The 26,652-nt window shown below is 49.7% G+C and overlaps 7 protein-coding genes across 7 annotated transcripts; 5 read left to right on the forward strand and 2 right to left on the reverse strand.

Annotated features, from left to right (window-relative positions):
* Positions 1 to 2,298: 2,298 nt before the first annotated feature.
* Positions 2,299 to 6,175, forward strand: FPRO_04347 (putative SH3-domain protein Cyk3; the record flags this gene model as incomplete). The annotated part of the gene is made up of 2 exons (XM_031229847.1): positions 2,299 to 2,373; positions 2,423 to 6,175. 2 exons carry the CDS (start codon positions 2,299 to 2,301, stop codon positions 6,173 to 6,175), a joined length of 3,828 nt encoding a protein of 1,275 aa, XP_031080043.1.
* Positions 6,176 to 6,948: 773 nt separating this feature from the next.
* Positions 6,949 to 10,325, forward strand: FPRO_04348 (uncharacterized protein; the record flags this gene model as incomplete). Its single annotated transcript, XM_031229848.1, has 5 exons — positions 6,949 to 8,502; positions 8,555 to 8,670; positions 8,720 to 9,274; positions 9,325 to 9,440; positions 9,490 to 10,325. The coding sequence occupies 5 exons, from the start codon at positions 6,949 to 6,951 to the stop codon at positions 10,323 to 10,325; spliced, it is 3,177 nt and encodes a 1,058-aa protein (XP_031080044.1).
* Positions 10,326 to 10,647: 322 nt separating this feature from the next.
* Positions 10,648 to 11,775, reverse strand: FPRO_04349 (putative spliceosome-associated protein SAP-49; the record flags this gene model as incomplete). The annotated part of the gene is made up of 2 exons (XM_031229849.1): positions 10,648 to 11,701; positions 11,756 to 11,775. 2 exons carry the CDS (start codon positions 11,773 to 11,775, stop codon positions 10,648 to 10,650), a joined length of 1,074 nt encoding a protein of 357 aa, XP_031080045.1.
* A 446-nt stretch (positions 11,776 to 12,221) lies between these two features.
* Positions 12,222 to 12,613, forward strand: FPRO_04350 (putative TOM complex component Tom7; the record flags this gene model as incomplete). Its single annotated transcript, XM_031229851.1, has 5 exons — positions 12,222 to 12,248; positions 12,307 to 12,353; positions 12,408 to 12,436; positions 12,498 to 12,534; positions 12,592 to 12,613. 5 exons carry the CDS (start codon positions 12,222 to 12,224, stop codon positions 12,611 to 12,613), a joined length of 162 nt encoding a protein of 53 aa, XP_031080046.1.
* Positions 12,614 to 13,135: 522 nt separating this feature from the next.
* FPRO_04351 (putative FAD carrier protein FLX1) lies at positions 13,136 to 14,121 on the forward strand (the record flags this gene model as incomplete). Its single annotated transcript, XM_031229852.1, has 2 exons — positions 13,136 to 13,259; positions 13,322 to 14,121. 2 exons carry the CDS (start codon positions 13,136 to 13,138, stop codon positions 14,119 to 14,121), a joined length of 924 nt encoding a protein of 307 aa, XP_031080047.1.
* A 191-nt stretch (positions 14,122 to 14,312) lies between these two features.
* Positions 14,313 to 14,700, reverse strand: FPRO_04352 (uncharacterized protein; the record flags this gene model as incomplete). The annotated part of the gene is made up of 2 exons (XM_031229853.1): positions 14,313 to 14,504; positions 14,527 to 14,700. The coding sequence occupies 2 exons, from the start codon at positions 14,698 to 14,700 to the stop codon at positions 14,313 to 14,315; spliced, it is 366 nt and encodes a 121-aa protein (XP_031080048.1).
* Positions 14,701 to 21,288: 6,588 nt separating this feature from the next.
* On the forward strand, positions 21,289 to 21,532 carry FPRO_04353 (uncharacterized protein; the record flags this gene model as incomplete). Its single annotated transcript, XM_031229854.1, has 2 exons — positions 21,289 to 21,405; positions 21,458 to 21,532. The coding sequence occupies 2 exons, from the start codon at positions 21,289 to 21,291 to the stop codon at positions 21,530 to 21,532; spliced, it is 192 nt and encodes a 63-aa protein (XP_031080049.1).
* Between the last annotated feature and the right edge of the window lie 5,120 nt (positions 21,533 to 26,652).

The raw sequence follows: 26,652 nt of genomic DNA on the forward strand, positions 1-26,652 counted from the left end.
CGCAAAGGCCGTCTGCTGAGTGAATCGAACAATATTAACAAGATACAAAAGCGTGTGCGATGAGTTGGAGTCGTCGTTTATTAAAAGTCATGCGGATGAATGTCAAGGTAGACGGATGGTTGTCTGGGAAGCAGACCCTGTCGAAAGCTATAGCCAGATGGAACCCCCGGGCCCTTTGTTTACCTACTTTGAGACGGGAGCTTAGAGGGCAGCTAATCGAGTGGATGGTCCGACACTGGTGTAAGCAATAGATCGAGAATTAAATATTGTTGAAAGCCTGTAAAATCGAATACTGAAAAAAGGCTGGACTCCGTGATTTTCTGGCTCAAAAATATTCCCTCCGCGCTTATATAGCAAATGCAGGTTCGTGGAGTCTCTGCCAAAGAGTCACATACCAGCTGCTTTGTCTCTCATGACTTCTCACTGAGGCACATTGCAGCAGGCCGTGCCACACTCGGTGGGGAGCTATCCTATCCCCCGGTCACTTTTAGCTTGTCATGCCCTGTACGGCTTCCCTGGCACATTGCTTAGCGCCCAGATTGCTTGTTTCTATGGCTGGGTTTTTAGTTAGGACAGAAAAAGGTTACATGACAGAAATTCACGGTGCAGTTGATGACTCCTATAGGTGTGACAGATGCTCATATGTTTATGTCTGCTCGTATCATGTCTGTTGTTTTCTTGCACAGTCTCCAACGCACTAAGGTAAGGTACCAGTTGTGGAGGTTGCAACACAACGGCTCATCCGTCTCAAGGCACAAGAGACTCTGGAACTTAGGACAAGAGGTTGGTAGGCATCCTAGTGCATGTTGCTCTTAACGACTGAGACTGCTGATGTCAATGAATTCTGGATGAGGAAACTGGTCTCAGAAGAAGTATGGGGTAGAGAGACATGGTCACGAGAGTAAAATCCATTATCAATTAGAAGACCTGTCGCATCATTTCATGAATTCTTTTTATATTCATTGATTGCCCCATGTATATGGAGAGCTCTGTATCTGCGGTGATGGGATTCCGTGAGATGGGAAATATCTAAATGTCAAATGCAAATTGTCAATGCCATAAGCGAAGAAAGTGTGTTGACTTTATGGGAGGTTCCTTATCTTCATGCTATATCCCCGTCTCTCATCATAGTCTTGTTTGTTATAAGCTCCCAGGATCTTCATGATATGGATGCAACACGGCGCAACCAGAACAGGGCCCCAGTTAAAGCGAGATGGGGAAATGCACCCACAGCCTCACACCCAGCTCCAAATTTGGAGGATGGCCAATGCACGTTTGCGATCCCCAGCAACGTTGACTTTAGCATCTAGACCGCAGGGTGGAAATGGACCACCCTCTAATGTTTGCCTTGGTACTTGGATCTAAATGCTGCCTACCTATGCGAAAAATGAGGCCACCCTCATGCAGGGCAGCTTGAACCATGGACAGAAGAGTGACACGACAGCTGCACATTGCCTATTTTTCCGACCGACAATAATGTTCAGATGAAAATACGATCCAAAAGAAATATGCATGAGTTCTGTGTGTACCAGGTGGGTATCACAGATCAGCCTTATCGTCCCTAAGTAGGTAGTAGGGAACATGTAACATGAAAAGAACTTTAAGAACAAGACCACAAAAGCCAGGATCCAGCCTTTCTCAAGACAGAAGTGAATATTCCGAAGAAAAGTTTTCTGACTGTCTGATGATTTTCCTCTCTGGTATGCTAACTTCTTTGTGACTCGCCTAGGCAGGTCGATTTCTTCAATCCAACATTGTTTCTGTTGTCTCAGTTGAGTCCAAGGCTCCCCTTGCATTCAAATGGCCAAAGCTTCCGTGGGACAACTGAACCGCCAACCCCCGCCGATCTCGGGTTGCCCTAGCAACGTGGACCTCTCTCAGCTGTGACGCCAGACGCTCGAGCACCGCGGCTGTCCTACCGCTTTTTTGACAGGCGTAGCTTCAAACCGTCGTTACTTTTCAACACGCTTCTTGCGCTCTTTTAATTTTACAAGAGCCTTACTCTCGAGGCCTCTGTATTGCCTTATTGTACATCCCACGATCTGTGGCACTTTATTTCTTATTACTCATTCATTGCCTTACCTTTGCACAACCATATCCGCCATCCTGAGACTTGTTCGTTTTGGGGCCTCGCATATCGTGTTTTTGGTCGTTAAGCCTTGTCCGACAAAATCGTGTTTGATATGCCTGTATCTACAGTCCGATAGATCCTCATTTCGCTTCGTCTCGAATTGTTCGAGTCCAAACCTCCAACTTTGGGCTTTGTCTAGTCTCTGCTTGAAACCATTCGTCAACAATATGGCACCCGCTGCACCACCTCTGCCGACGAGGTTCCCATGTTGGTGTAGAGCTGTATACTCATGGGGAGGAGAGGTTTGTTACCATGCCTCTAAAGCCGCAAACTACGCTAACTTGAGAACAGTCGAAACGAGATCTGGGATTCATTGAGGGAGATCTAATAGAATGTTTGAATGCTGGTGATGGTTCGTGGTGGGTAGGCAGACTATACCGAGATCGACGGACCGTGGGATCGTTCCCTTCCAACTTTGTTGAGCTTCTCCCCTCTCAATTCCGACCAACAACCAAATCTGTTCCGGCTCCTGTACCAAACGCACCACCAAGTACTGCACCGACAAAATCCAGAACGTTTCGAAAGCCATTCGAAGCATACGCCAAGGCTCCTCACTACACCAGTGCGAAACAACCCGAGATCTTCAAAGAGACCCCGAAACCTAAGGAGCGGCAAAACTCTGGTGCTTCATTCGCACCTAGTATTCATGAAACGGAACGAGGTCCATCGCCTGCACCTCCTCAGTCGTATAACCACCGAGGTCCTTCACCTGCGCCACCTCAAGCCCAGGATCACCGAGCTCCTTCGCCCGCACCCTCACCGGCACCTTCTCACCACTATGGCTCACGGGCTCCATCTCCAGCTCCTATGCACAGTTACCACTCGAGGGCTCCTTCACCTGCGCCAATGCAAAGCTACCACCATTCGAGGGCTCCATCACCAGCTCCTCCTCATGGTTACGATGCAAGGGGGCCTTCTCCTGCTCCTCCGATGCACCAAAGTTATGGCTATGCTTCAAGAGGTCCATCTCCCGCGCCATCTTTCCATCGTCAAATAGTCCCTTATCGAGGAGGACAGGATAGAGGTAACTCACCGCCTCCCCCACCACCGCCTCCTCACCGGCAGATGACGAGAGGAGGATCCAACGATCTGCATAGGAGATCTATTGATATCTCCCGTCATGGATCCAATGCCTCTTTCCAGCCCTTCTCGCCCTCTAGGCAAAATTCTAATAATTCCTACCGACCGCCACAGCCACCACAACCAACAATTAGGCATGGATCTAGAGGATCTTTCGATGATAGGTCATATATGCCATATACCCCTGGCAGGAACTCCCCTGTTCCGCCGTCGCCCGCTGGAGGTATGACGCCTTCTCCATTGAGAGAGGCCATGGATGGTGTCATGGAGCAATTGGACGTACTAGGTGGTGGTCTTGGACGGCCTGGCCAAGCTCCTTCACCCGAGCCACCTGCCGATCCTTGGTCTCCAGAATCCTTTGATATGCTATCCCATCGTTCAACTAGGAGGGACCAGGAGCGAAGCAGGCCTAAAACTTCGATGGGAATCGCGCAAGATGAGGGGTATGAAACATATAGCGGCGAATCGTCTCAAGAGGTGTCTTATCAAAGTGGAGGAAGAGAAGACAAACTCAGCAGTTATGTTGATCGCATGGAAAAGCGGTTTCAGCAAATGCATCGTCAGAACTCAAGGACTAGCGAGCCTGATGATGACCAGCCACCTCCTCCGCCCCCTAAAAATATGCCGTACGAGCGGCCGAAATCGTCTATGGGCCGGTCTATTGAGCCTGAGCGAAAGCTACGAGCTCGCAAGTCGGCATATGAGATCGGAAGAGGAGTTGCCCGCACATTAACAACAAAAACCAACTCGACCAATTCGTCGTCAGGCAATCAGAGCAACACCAGCTCATCAACACAAAGCACTTCAAGGACCTTATGGAGCGGGACATCAGCTGGCGCTTTCAGCACTACTAGTGCGGGAAGCCTTGCACGCTCAGGCAAGCGTCAACGTGCACAAAGTGCCCTGGGAGCACGAGACCTTGAGATTGACAGACCGGACTCTCCTTTCACAGGAGTCACCTATCACAGCAGTCATGCAAGTGATTCTCCAGCGCAACAGCGTCCCCAGACCCAAGTCGGCTTCCATGATGATCCTTCGTTGGAATTGGGAGGCTTGGTGCAACCAAAACCACCCAAGAGGAACATCTTCCGCAAAATATTTGACACCGCCAAAACAGGTGTTGCGAGCAGCCGTGGCGGTCTCGTTGCTGGTGGTCTCGGTATGGACTCGCCAAAATCACCCTTTGCTCGTTCAATGCCAGCTGGAGCTTCGCCTATGCCAGGTATGGGTAGCACGTCTACCAATAGAGACGTTGCGACAGAAATGGGACTGAGTCTTGGCGGTGTTGATTGGGTTCAGGTCCGACGTGATGTGAATCGTTCCAATTCGCTCAGTACAATAGAGTTGACTGAGCGCCGCGAGCGATGTCAAATGATGGATCACCCTGCCCTTAATCCTGTCGATGAGCTCTACGAGGGCGTCGAAGGAGATGAAGGGGCTGACGGAGAGCCAGTCCAGGATCCCACCAACTACCAAGGGATTAACTTGTCTCAAGTAGACAAGAACTCCCGATTCATCAGCGGTCTTCCTCCCGCCATAACAGCCATCCAACTTGCCACTACATACGTATGCCGACCCTACAGGAGCGAGGTCCAGCGGCTGCGAGCGATCTTTACGTGGGTCTCCGAGAAGATCTGCTGGGAAGAGGACTTTGAGGGTGAAATCGACACATCACGGGTTATCCAGGCCAAAAGGGCGTGTGCTGAGGAGTATGCTGTCCTAGTGATGGAGATGTGTTCTGCTATCGGTATCCACTGTGAGATCGTTCGAGGCTATCTCAAGTCTCCAGGGGAGGTTTCCGAAATCAACATCATGCCACGACCCAACCATTGGTGGAATGCCGTTCTCGTTGAAAATGAGTGGCGCATGATTGACTGCTGTCTTGCCAGCCCCTCGTATCCTCGGCGGGGTTTATACTCCAATGCCAATAACATGGCCGATCCGTGGTGGTTCTTGACCAGGCCACTGGAGATTTGCTGGACACATATCCCAGAACATCACAGTCAGCAGCACATCGTACCACCTGTCGCACACGAAACATTGCTCAATCTGCCATGTGCTTGTGCGCCCTTCTTCCGCAATGGTTTTGAGATGGTGGACTACAATACTGCATTGACTCGAATCGAAGATCTAGAGATGGTTCATATCAAATTCAGCGTTCCATGCGACGTGGAGATCGCCGCCGAGGTCGAAGTTCGAGGCTATTCGAGAGATTCAGACGGAGATGTTTTTGAAAGCGGCGATATCGTCAAGAAGAGGGCACTGGCTCAAGCTGAATGGTTCAATGGCATCAAGCGATACACTGTCAAAGCTCTACTGCCTGGAGATGAAGGGCAAGGTACCTTGAAGATTTATGCTGGCAAGCGAGGCCTTATGCACAGCATCAAGGATATTCCACACCCCCTTGCCTTTGCATTGCCTATTGTCCACACAGGTGAAAACCCGCCCTATGAGTTTGTCACAAGACATCCAACTCCTCACGCACAGCGGCATGATATCTATGTGGTTCAGCCGCAGTGTCAAAGGCTTGCTCTTAACAATACTTTTGTCTTCGCCATCAGACAGCACCCAAGTTCGCTGGGTGGATCGGCACTTACACCGTCATCTAATCCAGGCGGCACCAGCCCCATACCGTTCGCCCGCCCCAGTTCAGCGCTGAGCATGAATGCGTCCAGTGTTAGCGGCTCGACCCCAAGCTCAGCTACGGGCACTGTGGCTGGGAAGAAGCCTGCCAAGTTGGCGATTCAAACTCCGGGAGGCAAGATCCTCCGTCTTATGAGGAAGGAGGATCGTAAGGGTATTCACGTTGGAGGTCGAAGTCTCTCAGGTAGCGAAACTGCTAGTGATGGTGGAACCTGGGAGACAATAATCAAGTGTTCAGAGAAGGGTGTATGGCGAGGTCTTGTACTCGCAGATCGCACAGCTCGATGGTGTGTCTTTGCTGAATGGGTTTGCATGGGTTGATCATTACATATGTAACGGAGGATTAGCAGTGGGCAGACTTCGTTGGAGTTTCTTCTTATGTTTGGTTGTTTCGTCTTCTAATACCCAAGGAGGAGGATCTTGCATGCCCTGACGCACAGCGGTATGGTTATAGAAGTGCGCATGGGCCTTGGATTTTCTCTGTTTTGGTAGGGATGATCTATTGCATTTGGGTTTGTTCAAAAGTAGCAGACATGTCGGAAACTTATCGCAAGGTGTAAGATAATAGCATGTCACGAGCAACGATTGCAGCACATGATGAATAATTTAACTTATGAGTCTCTATTAATGTCTTCAATAACAAGTGCAAGTAAAGATAACAATAGTCACACTAATAAGATAAAGCTCACAAAAGGAAGTTTTGTTGGTTCCATCGAATAATCGTTAGTTTAACTTGTAGTTCCGCAATTTCCATACCGCCTCGGCCAATCACATTGCTCTGCGACACGACGATAGGATCCTGTCGCACTCGTGCCTTTCCATTGTTTTATGGTTTAAACCTAACACGATCGAATCCGCAGACGCAGCAAACAAGATAATAACGAGCAGGACGAACGAGCCTCGCTAGATTGCGCTATAGATTGTTGTGTTTGACAAGCGAGCCGATACAACCCCGTCCGTGAATGGCAAACGCACCGACAGACCAGGACGGACCATGAAGCGCAATCGCGTTGGTCTGCGCACCGCGACGAAACGACAGATCGAATGCTGAAATCAATACCGAGAAAGCGGAATACAGTGACCTAGGAGAGGCCATGAACTACAGGCCTTTTCATGGCCAGGGCCAGGGCCAGAGCCAACAAGGCTCACAGCAACCGCTGCCAGTGCCCGACATGAATCCGCCTTCATCTTATATGCCCGGCGGTTACCAGCAGTATACGAACCCTCAACATCAGCACCAGCAGCAGTTCTATTCGATGCCTCAACAGCAGGGTCAGCAGCAGCAACAACAGACGTACCTTCAGCAGCAGCAGATAGCGCAGTTCGGCGGCATGCAAACGACTTTTCAGGGATACGATACAACGGGACAAGCGTATGGGGGACACCAGATGCAACCAGCTGCCACGCAATATACACCTCCAGCGAATGTTTGGCAGCAGCAGCAGCAATCCCCGGGGGGGCAGAACATGATGTATCAGCAACAGTATCAACAATCGCATCATCATCAACAGCAACAGCAGCATATGTACCAGCAGCACGTCGCGTCGCCTCAACAACACGTTCAACCGAGAAGGCAGTCTGGTCACGTCCCTTCACCGCAGCAGAGACCTTCTTCGATACCCCAAAATCAAGGATATTCACTCCCCCAGGCGCAGCCACAACGGTCTCAACACCAACAGTATTCGCAGCAGCATACGTCACAGCAACAATACCAGCAGCACGCGCACTATCAGCAGCAACCTCAGGTGACGGCTCCTCAGCCATCACCGCAAACTGCACCAAAGCAGGTAGCCTCGCCGGCTCAGCCACAGGCTCGACAAATAAAACAGAGCCAGAAACCACGCCAGGACCCTTCCAAACAGCAGCAAGAGATAATTCGACAACCTGCGCAGGAACCTATAATAATAGATGTAGATGAGCCCGCATCGGAGATAGTTGCACAGCCAGTCCCGGAACCAACCACGCAACAGCCAGTTGCACAGCAAGAACCGGAGCAGATGGTCTATGTGAATCTGCAAGACATCCAAAAACTGCCATCGCTCCCACCAGTATCCATGGATCAGACACAAGGCGGTCCTACATCTCACACAGGGAAGACAGCGAACTGGGACACGCAGTACGAATCAGGCACTGTCAAGCCTATGGATATTATGCTGAGCAGCCCACAAACTCAGCCTCTTCCGCCTCCTCAGCCAAAAGTCCAGGCATCTCATCACCAACCTATGCAGACACAACCTCAAATGGCCACTCCCCGGGCAAAACCGAGCCCTCTCTCATCCGTGGTAAACTCACCAGCGATTAATGCTCGCTCTCCGAGTATTACCAAGAAATCACCCGCAAGCACGCCAAAAAGTAGGCCCCTTGACACTGTCCATCTTATGGTGGCAGTGGCCGAAGAGTGCTTTGATAAGGCCCGTGGTTCCGTACATGATGTCGCGATGTCACTAAATGCCACGCGGATAGACGAGTACCAGAAACTGATCTCGACAGGCCTGGCGTGTCTAGAGGCGTGTTTGCAAAGTAATAGACTATCTCCGCGTCAAGAAGCAAAGATGCGGTTGAGGTACGCCACGATAGTATTAGAAGAGACAGAGAACCCAATGGAAGCTGAGACGGCTGTCACAAAAGGCATTTCTCTTTGCGAAAAGGTAAGCGACGACCAACTTACCTCCGTACTGCACAGCTGACCGACTCCCACAGAATGGCTTGGCCGATCTCAAATATTGCATGGATTATATCAGGTTGAAGCTCCTGTTTCAGCGAAATCACAAGGCTGCTTTGAATGCAGCTGATCGTCAAATCGCTGACTGTGAAACGTAAGTTCCGTAGCAACTGAAGTCCGGCATCTATTGACTTACTTCACAGCTACAAACACATCCAATGGGTTTATGCTTTCAGACTATTGAAGGCTTCATTTTACATGGAGCTTGGTCAGACAGCTGACGCCAGTGCATTGGAGAACATTCGCTCTATCCAAATTACAGCTAGCTCCCGTGGCGACGATGCCCTGAGTGTGTTTGCATTCATTCTTGAAGGTCTGGCACTTCTCAAGGCTTCCAAAGATGGTAACTTTGAAAAAGTCCAAGCTTGTATTGCTCAAGTAGCGAAGTACCAGTGTGAACCGTCTATTCATATCATGCAACTTGATATACTGACGCTACTCCTGGATCTTGTCTGCACTATCAACCACTCTGGCATGGATTTGATGCATGATAAGCTTAAAATGCTTCAAGATCGCATGGATGCGTGCACCGACTGGCATAACGTCAAGTCTGACTTTCTCATTCCGGTCAAGAAGCAACCTTCTACCGGCCAGACTATTAGTAGTGATACAGCGGGCATCATTCAAAGCGGTGAGGGTGTTCCACAGGATTTTCTTGTCATGTCATTCATGACCAAAGTCGAGTTGAACTCCCTTGTGTGAGCTACCACCCTTAACACATTTTCCCCAACTTAGCTAACATGTCTAGCCTCACTTTGACAGGACTCGTGAATATGCACAAGCCCAACACAAATGGTCCACAAGGTCGACAAAGTCGACAGACAGTCGATTTCTTGAAGGAAGGCGTGCAAGTCCTGGATACTTGTAAGTGGCATTTGCTTAATTGCCCGGGTATTTTATTGATATGTACTAGGGGATAAAGTGACAGCCGGCTTTAGATATGGGCCGTCCATTTCATTACAAGATGCCATTGCGCAGCGTGAGTGGCGGCTGGAAGCTCACTGCTACCTTACCATCTTACTTGGCCTATACGCAGCTAGTCAATGTCGATGGGACCTGGTAAAGCAATACATCGTGAAGCTTCAGGATATTATGATACCGTCCACGCAGGGCATCCTGCGTTTGCTGGCTATCTACCTATCGGGAGTGTTTGACCAGGGCACAGGGGAACTGGATGCTGCTATGAACACCTTCCAAAAGCCTGACTTTGATCTAAACCAGCGTGGAACTGGTGTCAAAGCCGCACATCGCGAGTTAGCCATGCTAGCTGGTTTGAACAGGCTTTGGATTATGCAGCATCCATCACACCGAAACGATCGAGCGACACTTGATCTGATCGAAGAACTAAGGCCGTTGTGCCTGAGCCACCACAATGTCGACCTACGGACTGCTTGGCATAACGTTATGGCTGCTATTAGCACCGATCCACCCCAGCAGCTCAATCAACAAAAGCAGCACATACAGTCTGCCATGGCCGGGTCCAAATCCACTAAAAATTTACTAGGCGCAGCCGTCACACTCGCTATCATGCGCAGCCGCTTATTCGAGAACGTCGTTGGCGATCAAGCTCTGAAAAGTGCCCTAGCAGCAGCCAAGCAGGCTCATCGCAGTGGCAATGTCTTGTGGCAGAGCGTTGCAGACGGTATGCTTGCTCACTCTTATGAAGTACAGGGCAAGGAAGAGGAAGCAGCGCAAGAATGGGCGAGGGCGACAAGAGAAGCCCAAGATGCATTTGCAGGAAGTTTCTGAATGAGAGCATAACCTGGTTAAGTAGAGCTCACAGGACTGGCGTTTATGGCAAGGAGTTCTCCCGCATGTTTTAAAAAGAGAAATTATTTCATGATTGTATATCAGACTCGGGGGGTTCGTGGAGATCTGTACGATACCTGACCATACATGTCTTTGGTCTTAGCTGTTTGTGGGCAGAAAGTGGTAATTAGATACGACACAAAGTCGTGCTTTTTAGCCGTGATAACGGCATCAATCAAGTTCCTGGACTCGATTAAGTCCTGAGCTTATTAGAGGCATCTCCATTCAGCAGACGCATTGTGACTTTTGCAAAGATAGTAGATCACCGACGGAATCCGGGGGGTGGTTGGAAGCCTGGAGGGGGCATAAAACCAGGGGGAGGAGCACCAGCAGCACCGGGGGCTCCTTGAGGAGCAGGGAACCCGGGCGGAGGAGCAACTGGGAAGCCCTGCGCCGGAGACCCAGAGGGTGGCCTGAAACTGCCCGGGTGGAAATCAGCTGGGTTGGTGTATCCAGCCTGTGATTGTGGGGGTCGTGCAGGCAAACCTGAGGGAGCTGGTGGTAAAGGAACGGAGCCTCTTGGAGGGGCTCCGGGGGGCGGAACTCCGGCATTGTATGGCGACGGACCTCGGCCGGGAGGTGCAAACCCACCGGGGATGCCCTGTGGAGGCGCGCCGATGGGGGGCATTCTTCCCATAGCTGAAGGATCGAAACCTGCTGGAGGCGCAGCTGCAACAGGTGGTGGTTGTAGAAACGCCTGGGGCACAGGCTGTGCTTCTGGGACGATGTTCCGTTTCTTCGCTTGGGCAGCGAGCTCACGCTCAGCCTCGTCACCATGTCTCTCTCCCTTTCCGTCCTTCTTGAAAGCATACTGGACCGAAACCTCCTTACTCAAGATGTACTGTCCGTGCAAGTTCGCGATCGCAGCATCACTGCTCTCAAAGTCGGCAAAGCTGATAAAACCAAAACCCTTGCTCGCGCCAGACTCCTCCCTTGCGACCTTTGGCGGGCTGAGTAGTGGACCGAAGCGACTGAAAGTGTCGTAGAGGATCTTCTCGTCAACCATGGGATCGAGGTTTCCGATAAACAGCTCGGCGCCAACCTCTGCGGCACGCTGCTTGTCTGCGCTAGCCTTGTTGACGCGCAAGCTCTTTCCATAAAGTTTGATGCCGTTCATAACATTGGCGGCGTACTCAGCGTCTGTGGGTGTGCGAAACTCAACGAAGCCGAAGCCCTGATGCGTCTGGGTAACACGATCGCGAGGCATGTGGATGTTGTGGATGGGGCCCATCTGAAGCATGATCTCGTATACCATTGCAGATGTTGCGCGCTCGTCGATGTTTCCGATGTAGACCGTCGCCTCCTTGTCTTGTTCCCTAAGAAGTGAGTTAGCTTTGCTGTCGCGTTGCCATGAGATGGGAGAGCTATACCAATGCCTATTTTGCGCCATGATGACAGATTTTGAAGAGACCTTTGTCTCTTACAGTACGAGTGCCTCGACAAATAAAGAGGGCGAGGAATTGGCCAGAAATTGTGCTATCGTGATGGTGGGATGAACAACTACCTAAGCTATCACCTTCACATGGAGCTTTTAGAAATTTTGGCTGATGGTTGGGATGTATGAGGTAGCCTTGTCACGTAAGCCACACAAGGTGCCCAGTGAAAATGTGGCGTCGACCGAGGTTCTTCCGCCCACCACGTCCGCAATTCGGAGGTGGAATTTCCAGCTCCCGAGAGCTCTCCGAAATTTTTGGGAAGACGTCAACGCCAACGCCAGAAGCGACTGCGGTCTATAGATTCTCAGTCTTGAGCTTTGAAACATCCGGTTGAGCCGCATCGTTTTGTTGTGTAACTTTCTCAAAGTCCCTCAACTACACGTTTTCGAATTCAGTCAAGATGTTTGCCCTTTCCGAGGAGTCCAAGGTATGATATAGCTTGGAGAGGTATCTATCTATCACAGCTTAGCTAACGATTAGCACAGGAGCGCATTGCCAAGCTCATTGACGTTTCGCGCGTCGCCATCCACTAGTATGTCGTCGATATTTGGTTTCATTGCTGGGTGGTAACTGATTTGTGCTGCAGTGGCTATCTTCCTCTGATCCTCTATCTGGGTACGAACAAGCTCGACTAACGATGTGCGATCGCAACGGCAGTACTGATTATGTATTCCAGGCTACACCCGAAGCGAGCCCCGACCTTCAGTCATCCGGTATGCATCGATCCATACGAACCGCATACGTAAGCAATGCTAATTGACTCCATTTAGCCTTCTCTCTCCCCTCTCCTAAGCGGGGAGCAGCTCTACAGCTATACAAAACATAATAGTGTACATTATCATGTGGAGATGTTTTTTCAAGGGAGAAAGGGACAACTACCACCAGCATTCATGGCGTTGGGACACGGTGTGGTAGAATTTGACGACGACCGCAGATATGCTTGGTAGGAGGGGTTGACTGACTGTACGAATGAGTGTGAAAGATCACCATGTATCATCTTGCAATGCTATGACGCCCAGAATAAGGGTATACCACTCATAATTGAATCTTGTCACAAAAATACTCTTTCCATGAAATTTGATCGTGTGAGTGAGTTTCGGTTTGATACGGCAGAAGATGCAACAATTGTTCTGGTGACGTCGAAGCCTCGGCCGAGCTTCCGTAGCTTTGAGATCCGCAGAAATATTGCATTGAATAACTATTTCAGCGGCATTCAACTTTTTCCAACCACCACTCTACCTCATGGCGCTCTTCTATGCTCTCTACCCTCGTGAAACGTGACATTCGGCTTATAGAATTATCCAATCTTCCTATATGCCCGACTCAGACCATGCGGGACTCTCTCCCGCGACCATCGAGTCCATCGCCGGTCTCAGCGCTGGTACAGTCGCGACATTGACTGTTCATCCTCTCGACGTCGTCAAGACTCGCATGCAGAGTATGGCTGATTGACTTTTACCCTCCTACCGTAAAATCTCAGTGTCTGACAATTCTATCTAGTCTATCGTAGTGCAGCCCCCGATGCTGTGCGTCCCACAACAGTGTCTATTCTCCGTGCCTTAACATCTACTCCTCACCCTGTCGCCTCTCTCTACCGCGGTCTAACGCCTAATCTTGTCGGAAATGCTTCTAGCTGGGCCTCTTTCTTCTTTTTCAAGTCACGCTTCGAGCGCGCTCTCGCTACGTGGCAGGGTCGGCTTGGAGGACGTCCCTCTGGAGGCGATTACTTCATCGCCAGCGCTTTGGCCGGCGCAGCAACGACTACATTGACCAACCCTATATGGGTCCTCAAAGTACGCATGGTATCCTCTGATCGAGGCTCTCATGGTGCATATCCTTCCATGTTGGCCGGTGCCCGCTCCATTCTTCAGACTGAAGGCATTCGGGGCTTCTACCGTGGCCTAGGCATCTCTCTGATAGGAGTATCACACGGCGCTGTGCAATTTGCAGTATACGAGCCCGCAAAGAAGTGGTACCACGCGCGGCGTCGAGAGAGGCACGGAATCGAAAGGGAGCATATGACCACTGAGGCTACAGTTGGGTTATCGAGTCTGTCCAAATTCGTCGCTGGTGCTGTCACATATCCGTACCAAGTACTCCGGAGTAGACTCCAGAACTACCAAGCTGACGAGCGATTTGGTCGGGGTATCAGAGGCGTCGTTGTAAGAATATGGACCGAGGATGGACTCAGAGGGTTCTATCGTGGTATGGTACCGGGTGTGGTTAGGGTGATGCCCGCAACATGGGTGACGTTCTTGGTGTATGAAAATGTCAAGTACTATCTTCCTCAATGGGCTTGAGGTGTAATCTGACTAGCATGGCGTTGGAGGTTTACGTTATCACGGTTACAATCTAGATACAGATGGCATCTAGAAAAATATAGGAAGTAGAGAGCACAGTTCAAGAGACATACAGCCCAGGGCACTCGTCGCTCTATTGCATAATATGGCAGAGCCCCGTTGATTTAACCCATCCACATTATTGTCGCTGCCTAAGTCGCATTTGCCTTCTTCGCCTCCTCCTCTGCCGCAGCAGCCGCTTCGGCCTCAATCCTACGCATCTCACACACTTCGCACTGATCAGCTGAGACATACTCGGTGAAATACTCATTAGTGGTCTCGCATTTGATACCCTGGTTATACTCTGGACATTCCTGGAGTTGCTCGGAGCCACTTATAGCTCGCTGGCATTGCGTACAGTCGTACTTGGTGCACTTCAGGACACACATTATTATAAGAGGTTGGCAGCTTGAAGATGTGAATTTGCAGCTGATTCCGGACAGTAGCTGTAAGTTTTGTTTTACTTTCTTTCCAAGTTAAGTTCCTATCGTCTGTGGGAGCAATTGCTCTTATACTAAATGCTGGCCGTGATTCAGACATCTTGCTCCCATACACTGACTGTGGTTGTTTCTTTCAATTTGCCTCGCAGGCATGAGATATGACGCAGCGAAACACTACCAAGAATCAGTTTGTCATATTCGGTAGCTTCAACGCCTGGTAAACATGTTTCATCATTCGACCATCTTCTTGTTTTGGATTCGTATAAACTCCTAGTTGTTACCAAAGGCAATAGTTGGTGGTGTTGGCGAACATGGGACACCATCCCCTCACATATATTAGTACTGCCAATCAATTTTACTGTTAACTGAAACTCATTCTTGCTTCTAATTGTCTTGGGTTATGTTGTATATAATAATTACCGAACGGCATCTGTAATGAATTGGGAGAGTGAGATACCTGATGTGCCGTAAGACTCCCCTAAATGCGTATGCGAATGTGATTCATCCTGATCGAACATCACAGCTATGGTGTAAGTCAACCACCCAGAAAACGAGAAATACCACGAATAACCTTACACCTACCATATTATACGTACTACAACCACTACTGTCGCAATCTAGTGTTACAATGCCGCCTCCGGCACCAGTTGAGTTCAAGCATACCCTACATCACGAACTGACGAACTTTGAGTGCCGATGATACAAAACTTATGAGCCATGATAAAATATGACTGAAACACGAAAAAGGCAACGGACTAGCCCACTGTATACAAGTAATTCCGTCTGGAATTCTTCTTAGCTACCTTACCTCTATGTCATGTCCTGATCATCAGCCCATGGACTGATACATCCCAAGTGTAGTCACCAACCATACACACATCACGAACACTTCCTGAAAGCTCATTTCAGATACCCCGGATATCACATCCAATCAAACAGACTCTGTTCCGGTCCCTGAAACTTGCCTATATAGACTCAATGTCAAGATCTCGCCGAAAGTCAATCGAACCCTCGAAATCCCGACATCCAGTCACAGTCACACCACAGATTGCCTGAGCCTTTCCGAGCTTCTCCGCAGCCGAAGACGGCTGCGAAGACATCACGCCAACCGTGGAAACGAGATTCTCTGAGCCAAAGAAACGGGACGAATTTCCATTTCAAACCCCCCCTTCATGGTTTGTTGGAAACCTTTGGCACGGGGAAGCGCATCCTTTCAAACCTGGCCCCAGAGGCCGCAAAATCAGTCGATTCGTACAGGGGCACAGACGAGATACAACGCCTACATCCCCCATCCATTCACTGCTGAGAATACATGGCCGCAAGTGAGAGTACAACGTCGACCTTACTATCTAACCACCGCGAGTCATCAGTCGCAAATCAATGATGCAGACATGACAAAGTGGTATGAGAGGTTATCAAAATCGTTGCTTCGATGCCTGGCCATCCTCGTAAGCCGTGCCCGCTCCAGTAGCCCATTCAATATTGTTTTTGGTAAAGCAGAAGCGTGATTATCATGTTCTGCAGCCAGGGTGACTCTCGTGGGCGTGAGACGCCTGCGTTTAAACAGGCATAGCTCTGATATGACAAGTGAGTGATCGGGTGGCAGTCGAATTCACATGACAAGAACTTTCTTGCGATCTTCCATACAGACAGCACGCGAGTCTCAGGATCTGATGCAGCCCCATATCGCGACAGTATTTTTGGTCAAAACATGGACGATACGGTGTGCGTAAAAAACGCGCAAATCGGAGTTCACTGCGCCGTTCGAGGTGAACGAACAACCATGCAATTCACTGTCGATTTATCTTGACTCTGTCAGTTTTCTGTTACGAATAACCCGCGGCAAATACGACGATAGATGCTGAAACGATCAAGAAGGACCTCTTTTCGCATGGTAGTTTCGCGGTTCTTACCCCAAGAGGCATAAAAGCAGGCATATACTGGCCGCGTGATGCCATGGCCGATTATGACAGGTAATGAATCGAGGGGTCCTCCGTTATCGAGACACTCCATATAGTAAGATTTTCAGGATTGCGTCGTATCGTCTCCTCGTTTATTAGAAGAGAAGGGTGAAGTTGCATCTCGAGAATTCTCCATGTCCGAGAATAACTGTCAAATCCCAGAACACAACTGTCATCGGAGCCTGGGACTAGAACAGGAAGTGATACCGTTCCATAAACGGCAGAGCTTGCGAATTCAGTACGGGACGAGCCGAAGTGCTCGTCGACAGGCCCTTCTCGGTTGATCGCTTGACCCCCCAGATCCCGAATGCTTGGGTTGACAGAACGCTTGCTCTTGTCCCTTGTTATTTCCCGGTCTGTCCGAGATCTGACGCGGCCTTATTTGCTTATGCGTTTTGAAGTGTTCCAAGATATCATCAGCTGGCGACCATCAGTCCCCCGAGGTAGTAGATCAGCCTGTTGGTTGAAGGCATCATGCCAAGACTAGGATCTCTGATTCAACAAGATGGGGGATCGCGACCAGGGCACTTGGAGATCGGGTCCCGGGACCATGTGAATAATGACACATGCATATCGAGTCGTGAGCTTTGCGAAGGCTTGTCCACCTGAGAAAGTGTTGTAGAGGCGAAGGCTGGAACTCAAGTTTCGTGGGGAGGACCCTCTTCTTGGTAAACGCGATGTCACCTCGACACCTGTTCAGACCCTGGTTGGCTCCGCACGACGTCTCCCACAAGCTCCAACCAGAGCCTCCAAGATCGAATCTTGCATGCATGCTAATTACAGCCAGCTGAAAATGTTTACTCATGAAACGTCACGATAGGAGACATGGCATCCCTATCTTTTGGGCGTTTAGCCACGAATGTCGACCACGCACCCTCGGACGGAGAAAAAAAAAGTAATCACAGGCGAGTTTGCAATGACCTTGGCACAAAATGATGACCACGAGGAAAGATCGTACATGCGTGGTCACCCCGAGAAGGGGGAAACAACGACGTTTCCTGTATGGCCTTCTTTGTTGTCTCTGAAAGCAAGTTATAGAGCCTGCACAAAGCCATTTTCGGACCCATTGGCGTTCTGTCCCTTGCGTCGGGGAGTTCTAGCCACAACAAATCAGTATTGAAACCTCCTATCTTGCATCATTTCGATGCAGATTAAGTTGAACCCCGAAACAGATGGAAACAGGAGTAGAAGGTCGGACTCAAACAAGAGGGCACCGATAGATTTCGGGCACTCCCTTCGGAGATTCATACGCGAATAACGGCTCGAGGTGCCTTCGCTGGGGCTTTTCTCGTCGTATATCACAAATCATAGCGACACCCGCCCTGGATGATTCTTGGAGGGATCTAGGGCTCTGGCAAACGGTGGCCTTGTGTTCTGGTTCGCCCGGATAGCGCATGATCCGTGGAAGTAGAAAATGAGTACTCATCAGGGGGCAAGACATGCTGCACATCGCTGTCGTACATACTCGATGTTGTGTTCAGAACATCTTGCTCCTGGCTGTATCCCAGACCACTGGGTCATGTAAGAATATCGCCACTGTATGTGAGGCTAAACTTTCGCCTCGTCGCCTTGCTTTTAGCATTCGCCCTGCTGAACATCATGAAGTTTACAATGGCGAAGTGAGGCTTGAGACTACTTTACGATGTTGTCTTGAACAATTGGCTCTGGTGTTATCGATACCGAGGCGCTGGAGAGACCATCGGGATCGGGAAAGGGCAAAGAGGCGCATAAGCCACGATCTCAGCATATTGGAACTCAGATGCTTTTTTCTCCACTCACCTGTGGCGTCAGTTGAAGTCCCTGACCTCGTTGATCTTGATCGGGCCTTGACACCCCCTCCCAAGAACCCAAAAGAATGCATCGCTGAAATGTGATAAATGATCGACCTCAGCAGGTCGAAGTAGGGTTGAGTAATCTAATAATCTACCAGCGGCTTTAGTCGCGAAGAGGGGTTGGGTTGACTAACCGGGTCCACTCCCCTAGTTGGAGTTGGGCTTCCTCTAACAGGATTGGAGAGTAGAAGAGAAAAGAGACGAGAAGAGAATGCATTGATGCTATTGGTCTCTGGAAATCCTTAGGGGCACTTTAACCAGCACTAGGGGGTATGAGCTCGCTGCATCACGATTCGACTCAGAAGCTTGCATTTGTATGGTGGTGTAGGTTAGGGGGAAAACGCAAAGTTAGGGATTCTTCCGTTTGACGGGATATGCTGTGCGTCAATCGAAGGACATGTCTGGCGTTGACTGCCGTTGAATTGATCGATTGATTGATCGATAGATAGATTGCTTGCGTGATGAGCACGTGTAGTGGCTACACCTCACCACCATCACAAGCGTTTGGTTGGGGGTTTCTTTTTGCGATTCAATTACAGTGGCTGTATATTGAAATGTCGACTCGTCATCTCGTCATGATTGTTTGTGGTATTGCTTGCGATTCTGAGGTGGTAAGCGGCCTATGATCGTCGCTGATCTCCTGCGGGGCATGGGTGATGTTGCTTTGTATGCTGCTCAAACAGGGGAAGAGATGAGATCTCGCAGCAAAAATGACGGGGGCCTGAAGAGATCCATGGCATCGATCCTTGGGTGGTTACCCTAGCTTCCAAGAATGTCTATTAAATTCAGACGCGCTCAGTTCAAACTGAGGCTGCGGCACGACGAGAGCATGAGATGACCAGGATCGTTCACGAATCCGACTCCTCTCAGCTCGTTAAGGAACACCCTAGATGATTTAGCAAGGTACCCGATGGAGTCGTCATCTGCAACTGTGCCCTTAACAAAATCAGATATATCATCTCTCACCTACAGTGAGTGGCGCCCTCTCTGTTGCGCTGCGCCTGACTCGGATTCTCCGCTCAAAGGGTGGGAGGGGGGGGCTCGATGGCCAGCTGATGAGATGAGGAGATGAAGAGATAATGCAGACGTAATACTTTGCGCATCAGGGGAAGTGTGAGTTCCGGCAGATGCAATTTATCATATCTCGCGCATTTTAATCTTTGTGGTGCGTGACAACCAAATGGACGGGCCGCGATGTGCCTGCTGTTGGTTGTTCCAGTCTTACCCAACTTAGCTTGGCAGTCTGAGCTTCTGATGCGATCGATCTTGCTTCTTCTCCCGACAGTCTGGTTTGTGGCAACTGCCTTACAGTAAAGCACCGACCTGTTTTTTCGTCCTCACCTCAGATCATGTTGGAGCAGAGACAAAACATCAGGTGGGGATCACTGACTCTTTCTCTATGTATGTGCGCCGTGCACACTCTGGAAGGGACGAACCGTTGTCCGTAGCTCAAGGCACAGTGCTCATTACTCCGTACTGAGACGCTTTCAGACTCCTCTTAATGGGTCCCCTCTACAGGGGCAGGGGAAGATATCCCATAGGCCCTCCAGAGAATTCGTATAAGACCCATGCATGCCCTTCTGTCAAACAATGTCTGTGTGTCAAAATATCGCCCAAAAGAGAGTTAAAAAAAAAACGTAAATCCCGTCCCGGCCCGGAAGGCGCGGGTTTGACTTAAGTTGTTGCGCGCTCAGACTTAGAGAGTCCATCTGGCTGGAAAGACATCTGCCGAACAATCATGATTTTGCTTGCTTTTTTGTCGCCATACATTCCATATCTTCGATAGTTCCATGTCTTATATCTGCAACACAATTTGATCGCGCGATTCGAACCAGAATAATTGGTACTAAGTCCGTTTAGCTCTCAAGGCTCATGCAAGTGATACATGAGGGGTCTGATTCCGCGAACGATGAAGAACCATATCTCGAGGAGCTAATCACTAGGAATGAGTCTCTCCTGAGACAAGAGGCCCGTTGCAAGAACCAAGGCCGCGGATCACGATCCGAGTAATAGATGCGAATCATCTGTCCCTATGATCCAATCGATAGCTTACACTTTTACTGTGCCGCAGGATAGAGTTCAAGCCTATTCAAGGAATGGTCTAAGTATTGAAAAATTATCCAGTCGGAATATCTAATCAAAAATGACGTTGGTGTTTTGGGGAATCTCCTTCTACCAAGGGCTTGGGACAGGTGTGCAACACCAAGAGGCAGCCTATCCAATCTACCGAGGCGCCCTGGGATGTCATTGTCAGCTACAGACGACACTTCAGCCAGTCCATTGCAGCAGGCCTTGTCCTTGTCTTTGTTTCTACTGCACAGGCAACTTGTTGACCATGTGTACTCCGTATGGACGAGGCGCAAAACCGTGCGCGCCCGCCACAGCCCAATTGAATTCATCCCACGCTGTGCCGTTTCAGTACATATTCTGTGACAAGCATAGTTGGCAGTAATCCATTCGTGCTGAAAACGTTGACCGACAAATTTCAGCTCATCCTATCTGGTCACCGTGTAGGTGAGCAACCATTTCACGCATCATATTCCCTCATTCAACGGTAGGTTAGTAGTCAGTTGTTCTCGCTACTTTGGCCATTTCTGATTCATGCCTAAAAAGCAAAAGCACGCGCGGGAACGGCCTCAACGGCCCCAGATTTAGCCGCCCGTTTCCCTAATCAAGGCTCTTCCCGCGGGCGCCCCAAAAAGGGTCGGTTTCGAGCTTCATCTCTTACAAAATTATGGGTTTAAGTGCCAGATCGAGCCGGCTTCACCGACGGCGTGATGCTGATTAGGGGTGATGCTTGCGAATTTTGGCGATCAAACATGACAACCTAAACTCCAGGCTCCAGGGCCAGGTAGGGAAACAAAGATCTGCCAGATGTGAAGACAGGATCAGATAATGCAGGGCCCAGAGGATATCGCTGCTACTGTTACAACGCGCGGGTGTCCAGCTCGCAAGCTGATACTCTTCGAGGAACCAGCGTTACAACGCGTCTCTTTGGGCAGATACGACGTGGTATTGATTTACTTCGCCCGAGGATCTCATCAAGGCTAATCTCTGGACCCAGTCCTGTGGGTCGCTGGAGTCTCTTTACGGTGAGGACAGCTCGTATCAGGAGCAGGCGGTGTCTATGAAAGACTAAGACCATTTCGAGGGCTGTAAGGGATTGTTGTTAAATGAGGCGGGTACGTAGTCAGTCTCTCAATCATCTGTGGATAACAAGTGATAAATCAACCAAGGCTGATTCCAGCCACAGCATGGATTGCGGTGTCGGTCTGGGTGTACTCCGTAAACCCTGACTTAAGACCAGGAATAAGGAGTCAGAGCTTGCTCTCCGGTAAGGCGATGATAGGGGTTCATGGAGATCACAATGCAATGCCTATGGCGTATATGATGGGCCAGCAGGGGGGAACAATCAACACCTCTTTGCCCAAGTGTCGCAAATAAGGTTCATGACCGATTATAGCGCTTTCATTATGACTATCAAATACACTCTCGCCTAGCATGCGCTACTGACTACGGGCCAAGCGGTAATCAAGCCGGTTCCCTTGGTCTGAAACTCCCACGTAAATCTCCCTTGCAGAATCTCTCGAAACCAGATCCTGCGCCGTTACAAAGATCGCAACCCTCAGTTACCACCTCCCTTACCTGATTGCGATGATACAGACTGTGGCATTCATACCCTACAACAGGTTTTCATGGTCAGCGTCATGGTGGGGATGCCCAGCATTTCTGCTACATCCTGCAAGGTACCGCTGCGACCTTGGCCCTTGGGAAGCTGGGTGAGCGACCCGATTGCCATCCCAGCCCAAGCTCGAATCGATCACCTGGGAGCCCGCTCCATCGCCAACCTGGCCAATTGCCGCGGGGTTACATTGGCGCGGTGCCTATCTTGGAATTGCTGACCGAGGATCTGAGATTCGCCAGAAATGACAGGTCGCAAGAATCCAGCTGCTTGGACTGAAGCAAGCAGGGGCTGTTGCAGGATCATTGCATAACTCTTGTTGTAGGGTCGCAACAGGGCGAAAGAGTAAGGCAATTTGCATTTTTGTTAGCTAGGTAATGACGAAAATGAGGGGGATTGCGTAGTTTAGGATAGTCACTGGGGGTTTGACTGATTTTCTAAGAATACTCGGTTCCTACTCTCCTAGTGTAGCCGATGAGCCCTATTATTGTGGTTTCCCAACTCACAATACGCACTGACGTTGGTGTGCCAAACCAACAGCTGCAACGTCCAGGATGTTGGACAGCCTCTGCAGCCTTAGCAAGTGCCCTAATTAATTGAGCTCCCCTTAGGCTGAGTCCGTGTGACTCTCCCGTTTCCCCCGCGCTTCTTTGGCACGCCGTTTCCTAATTTTGCCCTTCTCGGTAATCCGTAGCTTCAGTCTATCAATCATACTAAAACCCGATTTTTTATTAGCTCGAGGAACAGTAACGTAACAGGAACTGGGTAGTAACTATTACTCGCCAGTGCCAGATCCTGAACTTCAGAGTCCTAATATCTGCTGGCAGTGCCTACTCTTCTCCGCAGCTCGATAAATATGCCAGTGACAGGCTTTCAGCACCTGACTGTCTTTGACTGGTGATCCCGGTGACGCACTCAAGCATTGGTTTGAGTCTGAAGTTGCTCAGAGCCATGTTAAAGATCGCCATGGCTAGACGCCGCTTGGCCAGGGACCCCTGTTAGCGGGACCCGACACCACGGTGGGATGTGTTGCGCAATGACCTCCTTGAGTCTCCAATTGAGAGATCTTACTAAATATACCCCTATCGTGGAAACAACTGGCAAGCCAGCGGCAGTCCCCGACAGCTGGTAGCAACTAAAGGCCGAGCCGCCGTCCCGCTGTCAAGGCTCGCGAGCAAAGAGAGCTAAGAACAACGCTGTGGGCAAATAATGCACCCTGCTCTTACACAGAGAGGACCACCACAACAGTCTCGCAGCGACCAAAACAGCAATACAATCGTAGCGCACTGCGCACCAAGCGCATAAAGCCCTGTGAGGAATAAGCTACGGCTCCCTCTGTTCCGGGAGCAACCGCAAGCTGTGATGCACCAATTGTGAGCCTCGAATATCTCCCGATCTGCCGTATCAAGCTTCCGCCTGTGCTCCGATCTTCCGGTCTCCCAGTACCGAACAATCGGGGCCACAGGATCCCGAAGCCGAAAACTTCCCGGGCTTACCCTCTCCATCATCAACTTCAGGCCAAGCTTCTGCTATCAGTTGTTCATCTCTTACTCTTGAATGATCACGCAGGATTTGCGGTAATGTAGTATTCTGCTTACCCAGAAATAAACATCAAGGTCAGGGAATAAAGCACGGAGCATCTGCAGGCTGGTTCTTCGGCGTTTGTGCGTGCTCATACAAACATTTTCGGCGCTGTTTGAAGTCTACATTGTAGAGCATTGCCCTGAGCTGTTAACTGATTTGATTACGGAAATGAAAGCGTCAGCTACAGAAGTTTCCACGCTGTCATTTTTTGAACAATCCACACCAACCTTTGTTGACACAGAGCTAGAAGAGCTATGCGATAAAAGAGAAGATGGGAGAAGAGGGGGAACGAAACAGAAACAGTGAACAAGGATTATGGTATAACGCAATCCCCAATTAACCCACTCCTGTCTTTGTTAGCTCGCAAAAGTTACTGGAGTCATCCTTGGTAACCTTAGCCGTGTTTCTGGCCTGACACTTGCTGTTCAAGTCAGACACACGAGTTATGGGCTTGACTGCACCCTCAAACGTTCCGATGTGGTGGGTCGCTCCCTTGTCAAGACTTTGGTTTACTTCCACACCATGGCCAGCGCAGGCCGTCAAATCATAAACATCAACATTTCAGCCTGGTGGCTTCTGAGGCTATTCTCGATCTTTGACATGTCAGTTTTCTCATCACTGCCTACGTGCGATTACACTGGCAAGCCTGATACAATCGCTCGAATCAAAGTATCGAACAGCCTGTGGAACGACTTAAAGCCTTGAGCAGAGCGTTTTGACATGAGCGGCTTGCCACTCGGTGAAGTTTCTGCAGTAGTATCAATTCATGCTCTGTATGTGTTACGTTCCTGCATTCAAGTAGATGGCTGAACATTAGTGCCAGATCTCGAGAACCGCAGGGCCAAGGCTTCAAAGGTATCGGATTAGCATCACTCCTGCATGCATAGGCACACCATGACTCGAAGAGAAAACAGGGCTTGGGGGTTGTAAGAGGAAGAAAGGGGATAGAAGATTCTAAACTGGGCTGAGATGAGCGTTTGCGAAAAGTTGGAACCTGATAACTGATGAAGCTCAACGAAAGGATCCTGTTCATTATGCACATCCCAAATGTGCATTGTACATACTTGAAGGGCTTGGTGAGGCTCGGTCGTTGGAAAGAGCAAGGGTCCAAACGCTGCAAGAATTGCATGCAGACTTTACCTGTTTCTCGCAGCCAGCTGCAGGTGTATTTATTGCATGCTATTGAGTTTCATGCAAACATGGTGGGTGTGGTTGTCCCTAGATCTTGGCAGCAAGGGTCTTTTCATGGGGCGTGATCCCGCAACGAAACGTTGAGTTGCGGGTGAAGGGTTTCTATTGGTCAGACCGTCCTCTTCTCAATCCCAGGCGTCTTCGATGATGATTTCGCAGAGGATTGGAGCGTATCGTGGATGAAGTATGGATAGGACTTCGTCAATCTGTTCGCTGAACCGCCTGTCCTTGAACAAGATGGATACCCGCATTCTGGACTGTGCTGGCCCGTCTTGTCATCTGAGATGAAATTCATGGTCCCGCTTCGTCAGTCCTGGATTGTCAGGGCTGAAATATTTTCGGTCTTTTCCTTATCCCTCCTTTATGCTCACATGAGCCATGACCGGTCATTTCCATCATGGTTAAGTGGATGACAGCCCTCATTGCTTCATCAAAGACCAAACATCTTCACAAAAAACAGGAAGCTGGGCCATATACCAGTAAGAATTAGGAAGTAAAAGCTCCCCAGTTGTTTACAGTAATGGCTATAGTTCCAAAATAAAAATAAAAATAATCATTGTGGCTTCGCCAAATTTCGTCAAATTCACACCTCTCTTGACAAGGATTTACTCCTTGAAGCCAACAAGAGTATGGCATTAAGAGAGCCCGATGACTTGTCTAGAACTTGTAGATCGAATGATTGTAGATTTCGATATCCACTGTAACGATAACGGGGATAACGCGGCGTCTGCAGAGTGAGAATTGAGAAAAGTCGGTTCGGGGTGGGTTCGCCGGCCGGTCTCTGGTGCGGAGGACGGCCCCCGCCGTGTATTGCCGGCCCCATGGTCCCCAGAACTGCCCTGAACTGGAGTCCATAGAGACCCCTGGCAGAGATGACCCCTGTCTGGCACCCAGCGTGTCCTCTGTCGTTCTCTCGCTGTCTGCCTTGTGGGCTTTCAAATGCAATTCCGCACTTGAACAGTCTTTAGCGAGAGTAAGAAATCTCGAAAGACGCGCTTTGTTTTTATGTTTTGACCCGGCTCAGTCTTGATCATGAAAGTTGAGAGAGAGCCATCATGGTCAGAGTTGAGTCTAAGACGATCTGCCGTGTTCAGTCCACATAAAACAACCAATCAGCAAAAGGATCTCCGATGTTCCCAAAGCTCTGGGAGCACCTCGAAGCCATTGGCCAGGATCATGATGCGCCCAAAGGCAAGCCTCAATAAGCATGAACCTGGGCGGTGCGGCTTGTCGCCGGACAGCCGCGCTCTTGTTTGAGCAAACGTCTATTCTAATGATAGAACCTCGAGGGCCAGGATAAGAAGGTCAGAATTTGCAGGTTGTGCAAGGACCGGGTATCGGGAATTGCCAGCGAATATTGGTCTCGAATTGCGTTGCAACATATGCCTGGGCAGCAATCAGTCCTAGGTAGTTAGCGCATCGGAGGCAATATTGACGCTGCCGATGTGATATGTCAATCGACTATTAGAACTTGTTGAAGGGCTCGCGGTAGTCAGAGAGGGACGGCGCCTGTGTAGCGCAGTGTTATTGCCCCTGCTGTGTTGTAACTGTTCCTGACTCCTGACCATCCCCTCGTAAAACATCCTTGCCTGAACCCTAGTTGGTTTCAACTTTCAAAGGCTCTTCCTCTCAAGCTTCCCCAGATATGGCAATTGTAACTATCTGGATATCGTCACCACTTTACTCCCTTATGGCAGTGATCAAACAAGCAGCCAACTAGCAAAGGTTGAACGTATTACTAGAAGTTAAGTACAAAGGAACCGTGTCTATTGCACTTCATTGCCTATCGCCTATTCAAAAAC

This window comes from Fusarium proliferatum (genome assembly GCF_900067095.1).
Source record: "Fusarium proliferatum ET1 genome assembly, contig: FPRO_scaffold004, whole genome shotgun sequence".
Lineage (NCBI taxonomy): Eukaryota > Fungi > Ascomycota > Sordariomycetes > Hypocreales > Nectriaceae > Fusarium > Fusarium proliferatum.